Here is a 13,242-nt window from a genome sequence, read left to right as displayed (position 1 = left end):
AAGGAGGTTTGAAGCCCTATCTAATATGGGTATCTATGGGTACCCTCATTATAGGGAGTTTATACTGTATCCACCTACTCTTCAGACTAGCTCACTTCTCTTTGGTCTCAGTGTTGAGGCCTAGCTGCCAGTATTCACTATTCCAAACACGAGAAGGTTTGCAGTTTCTGGAAGTCCAAAGCAGCACACTCAAAGCACTGGAGGTATAAGACCATAAGACATAGGAGCAGAATTAGGCCATTCAGCCCATCGAGTCTGCTCTGCCATTCCATCATGGCTGATCCCGGATCCCACTCAACCCCATACACCTGCCTTCTCACCATATCCTTTGATGACCTGACATCAGGAAACGATTAACTTCCACCTTAAATATATCCATGGACTTGGCCTCCACCACAATCTGTGGCAGAGCATTCCACAGATTTACTACATTCTGGCTAAAAGATTTCCTCCTTACCTCTGTTATAAAGGGTTGCCCCTCAATTTTGAGGCTGTGCCCTATAATTCTGGATACTCTCACCAGAGGAACCACACGGTAGGCTTATTCAGAAAGTCAGAAGGCATGGGATCCAGGGAAGTTTGGCCAGGTGGATTCAGAACTGGCTTGCCTGCAGAAAGCAGAGGGTCGTGGTGGAGGGAGTACATTCGGATTGGAGGGTTGTGACTAGTGGTGTCCCACAAGGATCGGTTCTGGGACCTCTACTTTTCGTGATTTTTATTAACGACCTAGATGTGGGGGTAGAAGGGTGGGTTGGCAGGTTTGCAGACGATACAAAGGTTGGTGGTGTTGTTGATAGTGTTGAGGATTGTCGAAGATTGCAGAGAGACATTGATAGGATGCAGAAATGGGCTGAGAAGTGGCAGATGGACTTCAATCCGGAGAAGTGTGAGGTGGTACACTTTGGAAGGACAAACTCCAAGGCAGAGTATAAAGTAAATGGCAGGATACTTGGTAGTGTGGAGGAGCAGAGGGATCTGGGGTACATGTCTACAGATCCCTGAAAGTTGCCTCACAGGTAGATAGGGTAGTTAAGAAAGCTTATGGGGTGTTAGCTTTCATAAGTCGAGGGATAGAGTTTAAGAGTCACGGGGTAATGATGCAGCTCTATAAAACTCTGGTTAGGCCACACTTGGAGTACTGTGTCCAGTTCTGGTCGCCTCACTATAGGAAGGATGTGGAAGCATTGGAAAGGGTACAGAGGAGATTTACCAGGATGCTGCCTGGTTTAGAGAGTATGGATTATGATCAGAGATTAAGAGAGCTAGGACTTTACTCTCTGGAGAGAAGGAGGATGAGAGGAGACATGATAGAGGTGTACAAGATATTAAGAGGAATAGATAGAGTGGACAGCCAGCGCCTCTGCGCCAGGGCACCACTGCTCAATACAAGAGGACATGGCTTTAAGGTAAGGGGAGGGAAGTTCAAGGGGGATATTAGAGGAAGGTTTTTTTTACTCAGAGAGTGGTTGGTGCGTGGAATGCACTGCCTGACTCAGTGGTGGAAGCAGATACACTAGTGAAATTTAAGAGACTACTAGACAGGAATATGGAGGGATTTAAGGTGGGGCATTATATGGGATGCAGGGTTTAAGGGTCAGCACAACATTGTGGGCCAAAGGGCCTGTACTGTGTTGTGTTGTTCTATGTTCTATGAAACATCCTCTCCACATCCAGCCTATCTCGTCATTTCAGCATTCAGTAGCTTTTAATGAGATCGCCCCCCCCCCACCTCATTCTTGTAAATTCTAGTGAGTACAGGCCCAAAGCTGCCAAATGCTCCTCATATGTTAATCCCTTCATTCCAAGTACTCAGCAGGTCAGGCAGCATCTACGGAGAAGTTAACATTTCAGGCAGAGACCCTTCTTCAGGACTGAGAAGGAAGGGGGGAAGATACCAGAATAAAAAGGTGAGGGTGGGAAGAAAGCTAGCTGGAAGGTGATAGGTGCAGCCAGCTGGGTGGGAAAGGTTAAGGGCCAAGGAAGAAGAAGGCATCTGTTAGGAGAGGAGAGCCGACCAGATGAGAAAGGGAAAGAGGAGGGAACCCAGGGGAAAGTAGCTCTCACAAAGGATTTCTGATTTATAAAAGATTTCTGAATTCCAAAAGATTTATTAACTACAAAAGATTTCCAAACACAGCCACAGTTCTTACAAACTAAAAGTATGAGTTTCAGATGAGTGAGCTCGGGCTTTTCTCTGTGGAATGGAGAACGATGAGAGGTGATTTGATAGATGAATGCAAGATGATAAGAGGTATGGATGGAATGAGAAATTTGGATAGATTTCAACCTTTAAGAGATATTTGGATAGGTACATGGATGCGAGGGTCATGGAGGGATGTGCAGGTCAATGGGACTAGACGGATTAGCAGTTTGGCATGGACTAGATGAACCAAAGGGCTCGTTTCTGTTCTGTAATGTTCTATGACTCTGTGAGTGAACAACGATAGACTTTGTCCTAGGGTGAACGAGGCATAAATTTACTGTGATTGGAAGAAAATGTGTGTTGGTGGGGGGGGGGGGGGGCAGTGTCAGAAATAGTTTTTTTAAACAGAGAATGGTGGGTGTGTGGAATGTGCTGCCAGGGATGGTGGGAGAGCCAGATATATTAGGGACATTTAAGACACAAAGACCAAAGGAGATGATGAGCCAAATGGTCTAATTCTGATCCTGAGTCTGCCCTGCCATTCGACTATGGCTGATTTATTATCCCTGTCACCCCTATTCTCCTGCCTTCTCCCCATAGCCTTTGAAACTCTTACTTGTCAAGAAATTATCAACCTCTGCTTTACAAATCCCCAATGACTTGGCCCCCATGGTCATCTATGGCAAGGAACTCCTGAGGGCTGTGCCCTCTGGTCCAAGGCTCCCCTATTATAGGAAACACACTCTCCATGTCACTCTGTCGAGGTCTTTCAATATTCTATAGGTATCAATAAGACCCCCCCCCCCCACTACTTTTCTAAACTCCTGTGAGTTCAAGCCCAGAGCCATCAAACACTCCTCATACATTAAACTTTTCATTCCCAGGATGATTTTCATGAACCTTCTCTAGATCCTCTGCAATGGCAGCACATCCCAAAGCTGGTCATTATACCCCAAGTGTGGTCTGACCAATGCCTGTAACACTTCAGCATTATGTCCTTTTATATTCTAGTCTTCTCAAAGTGAATGCAAGCATCGTATTTGCCTTCCTCACCACTGATTCAACCTGCAACCTAGCCTTTAGGGATTCCTGCATGAGGACTTCCAAGTCCCCTTGCATCTATATTTTTTGAATTTTCTTCCCATTTAGAAAATAGTCTTTACCTTTATTCCTTCTACCAAAGCAAAAGACCATACACTTCCCTACACTGTAATCCATTTACCTCTTCTTTACCCATTCTCCTTATCTGTCACTGCTTCCTAGATACTACCTGCTCCTCACTTATCTTCGTATTGTCTGCAAACATGTCAACAAAGCCATCAATTCCATCATCAAAGTCATTGACATATTACATGAAAAGAAGCAGTCCCAATACAGATCCCTGCAAAATACCACTAATCACTGGCAGTCAACCAGAAAAGGCCCCCTTTATTCCCCTTCTTTGCCTCCTGCCAGTCAGCCAATCTTCTTTCTTGGTATACCATGGGCTCTTGTTTAGCAGCCTCATATGGCACCTTGTCAAAGGCCTTCTGAAATTCCAAGTAAACAAGATCTTTTCCTTTGTCTATTCTTTCTATCCTTTCTGTTATTTCCTTAAAGAATTCCAACAAATTTGTCAGGTAAGGTTTCCCTTTAAGGAAACTATGCTGACTTTGGCCTATTTTATCACGTGCCTCCAAGAACCCCAAAACCTCTGTGTTAATAATGGATCCAACGTATTCCCAACTGCTGTTCAGTCTAACTGGCCTATAATTTCCTTTCTTCGGCTCTCTCCTTCTTAAAGAGTAGAGTAACATTTGTAATTTTCCAGTCCTCTAGAAACATTCCAGAATCTAGTGATTCTTGAAAGATCATTACTAATGCCTCCATGATCTCTTTCAGAACTCTGGTGTGTAGTCCATCTGGTCCAGGTGACTTATCTACCGTCAGACCTTTCAGCTTCCCAAGAACCTTCTCCTTAGGAATAGCAAGTGTAATCACTTCTGACCACTGATACTCTCAAATTTCTGGCATACTGCTGGTGTAGTGTATTCCACAGTGAAGACTGATCCAAAATACCCACTTAGTTCATCTACCCATTTCTTTGTCCCCCATTACTACCTTTAAAGCAGACCTATATTCACTCTCACCTCTCTTTTATTCTTAATATATCTGAAAAAATCCTTTTGTATTCTCTTTTATATTATTGACTAACTTAACTTCATAGTTCATCTTTTCTTTCTTTATTGCTTTATTCATTGCCTTCTTTTGGTTTTTAAAAGCTTCCCACTCCTCTAGCTTTCCACTAATTTTGTGATATTATATGCCCTCTTTTTTGCTTTTATACTGTCTTTGACTTCCTTTGTCAGCCACAGTTGCCTCATCCTCCCATTAGAATGCTTCTACTTCTTTGGAATGAATCTATCCTGCACCTTCCAAATTGCTCTCGAAACTTAGCCATTAGCTGCTCTGCTATCATTACTGCTAGTGTCCCCTTCCAATCAACTTTGGTCAGCTCCTCTCTCATACTGCAGTAATTCCCCTTACTCCACTGTAATACTAACAATTTTGGCATTTCTTCTCCTCAAACTGCAGGGAGAATTCTATCATATTATGATCAACAGGTTCCTAATAGTTCCTTTACCTTCGGCTCCCTAATCAAAACAGAATTGCCTTTCCCCCAGTGGGCTCAACCACAAACTGCTCTAAAAAGCAATCTCGAAAGCATGATCCAAATTCCTTCTTTTCAACCCAGCACTAACCTGCTTTTCCCAGTCTACCTGCAATTTGAAATCACCAAAAGAGACTCCTAGATAGATATGTGAATGACAGAAAAACCTTAAGCCTCTACCCTCTAGTTTTTAGTTCCACTTCCCTGGAAAATAGACTATATGTGTTCACCCTATCTGCACCCCTCCTAATTTTTTGCACCTGTATAAAGTCATCCATTCCCTTAACATAGTCTATGACCACTCTGTCAGACTAAGTCCTGACTCACCTGTTCAGGTGAGATCTCAGACCTTCCAAAGGTGGATTGATGTAATGAAATTATTTCAAATATATAGTGATTACTTATTAGGAAGTTGTTCTTTTATCTGATTTTCAGTTTTAAAATATTTGAGGCAAGTGGTTTAATCATCTTTATTCACTTAATTCTGGGTTTGTTTGTAATGAGTTTATTTACAAAATACCGGTAAAATATGTGAAGGGACGTGTCCCTTCAAAAGTTCAAAGATTCAAAGAAAGCTGTTCTTCTTAACTGTACGGTTGACTTGTCTAATTGGTTGATTTAGATATTTCACAAACAAAATTGGATATAAGTGTTGAAGATTGTTTTGCTTATAGTTAGCTGGATTGAAATAACTAATTTATTTTTGCCTTCCCAGTCCAAGAAAAAGAAGCACTGCTTTGCAATGGGAGAAACATTAACCTTTATCTGGATTAATTATAGCCACTAATATCTATTAATATATTAATGAATTTAAAGTTTAATTTGCAGTTTTAAAGAAATTGTGGTACCTAAGCATTATGCCTACGATAGTTCTGGCCAGTTAACTGTAGCTGTATATTTCTGCTATGACAGACAGTGAGAAGTACTATCTTATTTTTGGCTTAAAATAAGTCCCTGTTGCTGGATGGAGCTTTGAAGCTGGAAGTTATATTTGTGCTGGCTATTATTTTTATCAAAAGTCCATTTTTACGCTGTAACACATAATCACTGAGTGGAGCCCCAAAAACCTGCAAGAAGCTCAGATGTATCAGCCATGGACCAAAATATTTTTCTTGTCACGGTCATACAGCAATTGTATAATATCCTGAGCTGCCTGCAGGCTCAGTATTATCTGTGTATCTATTTCACAAACAAGAGAAAATCTGCAGATGTTGGAAATTCAAGCAACACACACAAAATGCTGGAGGAACTCAGCATCTATGGAAAAAAGTACAGTTGACGTTTTGGGCCGAGAGCCCGCCTATCTATCTTTTTATTTATTTATATTTTCACAGTTTATCCTATTTTGCATATTGATTGTCAGTCTTTGTTTATCAGAAAGCTGTAGTGTAGTGGCTAGTGTAACACCATCACAAACAACACCAGCGACCTGGGTTCAATTCCCACAGCCGTCTGTAAGGAGTTTGTGCATTCTCCCCGAGACCATGTGCTCCGATTTCCTCCCCCGTTCCAAAGACGTGCGGGGTGGCAGGCTCATTGGTCGCATGAATGTAAAAGGACAGTGCGGGCTCATTGTGCCGGAAGGACCTGTCATCATGCTGTATTTCTAAACTAATAAATTGATATTGAACTTTATTTTCCTGTAATTGACTGCAAGAAAATGAATCTCAAGGTAGTATATGGTTTAAAAATAAATTTACTTGAACTTTGACTTTCACAATCTTTTCAGCATAAGGTCAGACCTGAGGTACTTAGCATCCCTGTCAAATTTACTTGCTTCTTCACCTTTATTTAAGTTCAGGAGTTCCACTGAATCAAATGTCGGCGCTGCTGGGAAACTGTTTGATCACTTTGCGGTATCTCATGAATAGTTACTAATCTAAACTCCAAACACACTTAGTGCCAATTGTTATTTTCATTCGTAATTGAGTAGTGCTAATAGATAAGACATGAAGAAACTTGTGCTCTTATTGAGAGAACCACGTTGAAATACCAGATAGAGTGCATGCTCTGATCAGGGAGGCTGTGTGCACCATTACTTTATTTTCAAATCCTTCTGTGACACTGCAGGGGGAGAAAGGACTTTGAAACTTGAAAGACTAGAGTTTGCTTTCAACCTCAAAAGCGAGGAGGCAAGGGCTCTGAAATTTGCTCAGTACTCCCAATTCACCATTAGCCCATTTCATCCTTTAGCCTGGAGGCATTCTGCACTATTTGAAAAGACGTTAAGAAATTCAATCACAATAGAAGGCCCGAGTTTTGAACTTGTTTCAGTCGGTGCATTGTGGTTTGGTCTTCAGGCTTTGTGTGGGGTGAATTGAACTGAGCAACCATTGGAAAGTGAAGAGAGAATAAAAGGTGAATGAACTGCCTATGTGCACAAATCTTGGCAGAGCAAAGCCTGCCTTTCCTTGATCTTTGCATATGCAATGTATTGGAGCTTGCTTGTCGAGTACAGCCCTCGCTAAAGTCAATACAGAGCGCCTGGTTTAATGCACACTTCTTGTTGAGTTTGTCCTGTAATTGAAACCACTGTTGACCCTTTCTTGGGGGACCATTTGTAAAACCATTTATTTCACATAAACTGATATAATAAAGCTTTTTTTTCCCGTTCAGCTGATTGTGATGGTGTGACATTAGTTTGATTTAATGATTAGCCACCTGACCTCTAAGCTCCGCAGAGCTGCTTAAAGAGAGAACGAGTTCACTGGGAGGCACACTGGTCGAATACTAATGAGCAGGTTAGACTTAGCGTGGCACCAATCAGTTTTTTTTCCACTGAATGACTCTAATGGGAGAGGCTTTGTATGAGAGAGAGATTACAGAGGATTGCCCCTATGCCAGATATTTTCAAACGAGATCAACTGGCTCTGATTAATGTGTGTTTTTCTTTGTATTGAGCTAGAAGTAATCTTCAATATTACAGTAATATACCTGAGGCAGACTTGTATGGCAACTTGGCACCGTAATGTAATGGCAGAAATGAGGACCCTGAACCACACCTGGGGCAGAATAGAGAAGATGGCCAAGGAGAGACGGAGATGGCGGACCTTCAGTGCTGCTCCAACGCCAGTGGCATAGCAGGTGTTTGCTGATGATGATGATGAGACCTGCACTATCGCAAACCTGTGCTGTTGAGGTGTGGTAGTATAGCGGTTAGTGCAATGGCTTTATAGTGCCAGCAATCACTGATCAGCGTCTGATCCGCCTGTAAGGAGCGAATACGTTCTCTCTAATCACGTGATGTTCTCTTCAACGCTCCAGTCTCCACCCACATTCCGAAGATGTATGGGTTAGGGTTAGTGAGTCGAGGGCAGCCTACGTTGGTGCTGGACGTGCGCCGATACTTGCGGGCTGCCCCCAGCACAATCCTCGATTTGATTTGACACAAACAACACATTTCACAGTATGTTTAGATGTACAGTTCTGTGCAAAAGTCCTAGGCACGTAACACTTTTGCTTAGTGCTGTATTTGTCAATGTGGAGCAGAAAGCGTGGTTGTAAATCTGGCGGGAGCAAAGGATTTTGTGAATGGCGAAGGTGGAGCACCGTGGAAGGGGTGTGGGGCAGATGGCAGAGAAGGAGTGGCTAGGGGTGGGGGCGAGTGGGGAGGGGTGGCGAAGGTGCAGGCATACCCAGCCTTGAGACATCAGTCAAGGTCATTTGATTCCAAACAATTGGTTTATTGATCATTGCAGAATGTCTCTCTGGTGCTTCCTGCTCCCTCCCCTCTCCCTTCCCCTTTTCCCAACCATGACCAAAGGTCTTAGGCACATGTGTATAGCTAGGGTGCCTAAGACTTTTGCACATTGCTTACTGCCCATGTGACAAATAAAGCTAATCATTTCAATTAAATTCAAAGCAGTTTGTGGCAAGAATAAAAAAGTGCATGGTTTGAATCAGAGTTGTTATCACTGAAATAAGCTGTGAAATTTGTTGTTTTACAGCAGTATACAGTGTAATACATAAAAACTATAAATTACAGTAAGAAATATATATAAATTAAATTAGATACGTAGTGCAAAAAAAGAGCAAAATAGCCAGGTAGTGTACATGGACTGGTTCAATGATTATTAAATCTGAGAAATAAATACATTTTCTGTTCTTTATTTAGCTGATTGAGTTTACCATGTTTATGCAACCTATCTTTTAATAATTTTTACTTATTTAGAGATACAGCATGGAACGGTCCCTTCCGACCCAACAAGCCGCATATTTAATCCTAGCCTCATCACAGGACAATTTACAATGACCAATTAACCTACTAACCTGTACATCTTTGGACTGTGGGAGGAAACTGAAGCAACGGGAGGAAACCCAAGTGGTCACGGGAGGGCGCCAGAATTGAACTCTGAACTCCGTCCCGAGCTATAATAGTGTCGCGCTAGCTACTATGGGGCCCCAGTAGCATCATTCCTGTTGATATTCAGCAAGCTGACAAACTGCACTTGAAGGTTTTATGTGTTTTGGCTTGATTTTGCGAAAGTGTTCTTCCTTCAGCTTACTCAGTGGCTGTGCCTCTGAGGCTCTACGGCCACACTTGTTGCCGTGGTGTATTGTATGTATCACTTGCGAAGCCGGCTTGCCGCATTCGAGCAGTACTTGTTCCCAGGTGCGCAGAGCAATTTGGCTCAACTGATGATGATTGGTCTCTATTCTTGTGCTCATCAGTTTAAGCTTTGTAAGGAAGACAACTCTCCTGCACAAGATAACTGTGTATGTCCTTTTTGAACTTTGCTCATCTGAGAGTGAGGCTTCAAGACCCTCGCAAAGGGACTTTTTTGTTTTAGCTTTCTTAAGGAAAGAGGGAATGATAAATGATTCCTTGACAGCGTTTGGTCAAGAATTAAGGATCAAATTTATTCACATATCCTTACTTACTGGCGTTTAGGGCAACAGTGAAGTTCCTCCATCACTGTCTGCCCTTGTCCACTCTGATTCTTCAGTGATGTCTCTGTGACAGGTTTGTTCTACTAGTCAGGGTTGTTAACCTTGAGCTGAACCCCGGAACCCAAGGAACCAGTGGACTACTCTTAGTCTTACCCTCTGACCTGTTTGACATGGGTGACCCTAGCATGGCCCAAAGCATAAAGCACTGACTCCAACCAGCCTAGCTCTCTGGGACAGTGAGGCATGCAAGCCTCCAAGCTGTGACAAGGTTGTGGTCCTCTTCAAAGTCACCATATACACTACTGTGCAAAAGTCTTAGGCGCAAATACAGTATATAGCCTAAGACTTTTGTATAGTACTGTATTTGTCAACAAGGAGTAGACAACGAGTTTGTAAATTTGGCAGGAGCAAAGGATGTTCAGAATGGTGAGGGTGGCGTGCCTTGGGAAGGGTGTGGGTGAGATGGCAAAGAAGGAGTGCCACAGAGGGGATGTTGGCAGGGGTACAGTCTCATCTAGACCTGAGACACTAAGCAAGATCATTTGATTTCAATCAATTGGTTTATTGATCATTACAGAACATCAGTGAGTAGAGCAGTGGGCTTAGCACCCAGCCTTGTGTGCACCTGTGTAGGTCAGACCAAGTCAGGGATGCAGATCTCCATTCCTCTAAGACAGTAGAGATCTGGCCACGCTCCAGGCACCAACATAGCATGTGCACAACTTACTCTGACTTGGAATGTGGAAGGAAATGGCACCATCCGGATGAACCCCACATGATCATGGGGAGAACGTACAAACGCCTTACGGACAGCGGTGGGAATTGAACCACAATCGCTGATCACTGGTGCTGTAAACTGTTGCGCTATCCACTATGCTGCTGTACTGCATAGGTCTTAATTTTACAGTACGTCTTAAATCCTGAAGCTCTGTAAATTGAAGCAGAAACCCTAAATCCACAAATCCTAAACCCTAAGTTTGAACTTTGGAAAGAGAGTTTAGATTTTCTAAAGGATCAACGAAGTATCTGTTTAGCAATGGCTTATTTGCAGTACAGGCAGAGCACAGAGTATGTATTGTTCCTGCTTACTACAGGGTTGAATGATGGTTAAATTTCTGTGTGGAAGTTAATATAAGAATGTGTTCTTGTAACATCACCCAAAAAATGCGTGAGGAACTCAGCAGGCCAGGCAGCATCTATGGAGGGGAATGAACAGTCAGTGTTTCAGGCTGAGATCCTTCATCAGGACTGGAAAGGAAGGAGAAAGAAGCTAGAATTTCCAGTCCCTATGAAGGGTTTCAGACTGTAGCATAGTGGTTAGCTCAACACTTTACAGTACAGGTGACCCAGACTCAATTCCCACCGCTGCTTGTAAGGAGTTTGTAGGTTCTCCCCGTGACTGTGTGGGTTTCTTCCAAGTGCTCCAGTTTCCTCCCACAGTCCAAAGACATACCGATTGGTAAGTCTTAGGCTGGGATTAAGTTGAGGGATGGCCCGCTATAGCTGCTGCCTAGCCTGCTGAGTTGATCTTCTTGTGTCAGGTGAACAGGAATTATTCTGCACTGATGTAGTGACTCTGGTTTTGATTTGTGGAGTGTGTTCTTCTTTCAGATGAGGAAAGTCCCGGCATGTACCACAGAGAACGGAGAAACGCAATGGCAATGCAGCCTCACACCGGCGGGCAGAGTCTCAACAAAATCAGTGAAGAGCCTTCGACCTCCAGTGAAGACAGGGCTTCTCTAATAAAGAAGGAAATTCATGGCTCTTTGTCACACATACCCGAGCCTTCCATCCCATACCGCGGGGCGCTGTTTACAATGGATCCAAGAAATGGCTATATGGACCCACACTACCGTAAGTATGGTCTCAATATAAATGACCAAAGATGCTTTGATGCATTTTGCATAGAGATGTTTTGACAACACATGTTGAATTTCTGAGGGAAAGTTAATAAAATATTCTGTATATAGGGTGGCAGTGTGAAGATATGTCTCTACCATAGGAGATGAAAGATGTTTCTTCCCTTCGCTAGGCTGCAGGTCACCCTTGGGCAAGGTGTAGCACATGCTTAGCCCTCCTGATCAGTGTCATGCAGATCACAAGTCCTGGTTATGTAACCACTGACACCAGGCAGACAATCTTTGAAGAGTATTGATAATGTCTGGGGGTCACCCGTCTTGTAAAGACATTGTCCTGAAGAACGCAAAGGCAAAGCGCTTCTGTAAAAGAATTTGCCAAGAACAATCGTGGTCAAGTCCATGATGGCCCATGTCATACAACGTGGCACATATTGATGCTGATGACACTATGTATTATAGGCTGCGCGATGGAGGGCCTTTCTCTTTAGAGTGAAAGGAAGTGAGAGGTGACTTGATAGAGGTGTACAAAATTATAAGAGGCGTAGATTGAATGGATAGTCAGAGCCTTCATTCCAGGGTGGCAATGGCTAATATGAGGGAGCATAATTTGAAGGTGATTTGGGGAAAGTATAGGGGAATTTCAGAGGTAGATTTTTTAAAAAGAGTGTTGGGTGTGTGGAACATCCTGTCAGGGCTGGTGGTAGAGTCAGATACATTAGGGGCATTTAAGAAACTCTTAGATAGGCACATGGAGGGCTACGTAGTAGGGAAGGGTTAGATTAATCATAGAGTAGGGTAAAAGGTCAGCACAACATTGTAGGCTGAATGGCCTATACTGTTCTCCTTGTTCTATGTTCTCTAAGAATGTGTTTATATAGCAGCAGAAGCCTAGAACGAGACTGAGGGGGATTTGATAGAAGTATACAAAATTATGAGGGGTATAGATAGGGTAAATGCAAGCAGGTTTATTCCACTGAGATTGGGTGAGACTAGAACTAGAGGTCATGGGTTAAGGGTGAAAAGTGAAATGTTTAAGGGGAACATGACGGGAAATTTCTTCACTCTGGACGGTGAGAGTGTGGAATGAGCTGCTAGTGGATTTGGTGAATATGGGTTTGATTCCACTATTTAAGAGAAATTTGGACAGGTACATTGATGGAAGAGATATGGATGGCCATGGTCCAGGTGTAGATCGATGTGCCTGGGCAAAATAATAGTTTGACACAAACTAGATGGGCTGAGGGGCTTGTTTCTGTGCTGCAGTCCTCTATGACAATACACCATCTCATAGGTATAACTGACTATTAAGCTTGTCTACCAGGAGGCTGACTAGTAAACTTTTGCTGATTTGATTGGCTGTGAAAGATTAGGAATTTTCAGATAATCTTGTTTGAATATCTTGAGGTGAATATATGTTGTCTTGCTAAAAGAACATCATGCCTTCTCCAATTCCACCACCTCTGTCTTGACACATGAATCTGGTTTCACTGTTCATTAGATGTTAGCGAATGTCTAAGGAAGCACCTTCAGTCGTCGCCTGCTTCCCATTTGGTGTATTGCAAACCGTTTTGCGCCGTTTATCTATAAAAGATGTGCAGGCGTTGGAGATGATCCAGAGGAGGTTCACAAGAATGATTCCAAGAATGAAAGGGTCAATATATGAGATGTGTTTGATGGCTCTGGACCTGATTCTTTGGAGT

General features: G+C 42.9%; 1 protein-coding gene across 2 annotated transcripts in view; it reads left to right on the top strand.

The window, feature by feature from the left end:
- The window catches only part of LOC140718789 (transcriptional activator GLI3-like), a 426,621-nt gene that overhangs the window by 157,875 nt on the left and 255,504 nt on the right, over positions 1-13,242 (top strand). For both annotated transcript variants that reach the window (XM_073032982.1, XM_073033058.1), the window contains exon 3: positions 11,295-11,537. In XM_073032982.1, coding sequence (XP_072889083.1) covers positions 11,295-11,537 — 243 coding nt within the window. The remainder of the gene's footprint in view (positions 1-11,294; positions 11,538-13,242) is intronic.

The sequence above is a fragment of the Hemitrygon akajei genome, chromosome 1 (assembly GCF_048418815.1).
Source record: "Hemitrygon akajei chromosome 1, sHemAka1.3, whole genome shotgun sequence".
NCBI lineage: Eukaryota > Metazoa > Chordata > Chondrichthyes > Myliobatiformes > Dasyatidae > Hemitrygon > Hemitrygon akajei.
The sequence above is the reverse complement of the archived record's forward strand: the minus strand, read 5'-3'. Positions and strand labels throughout refer to the sequence as shown.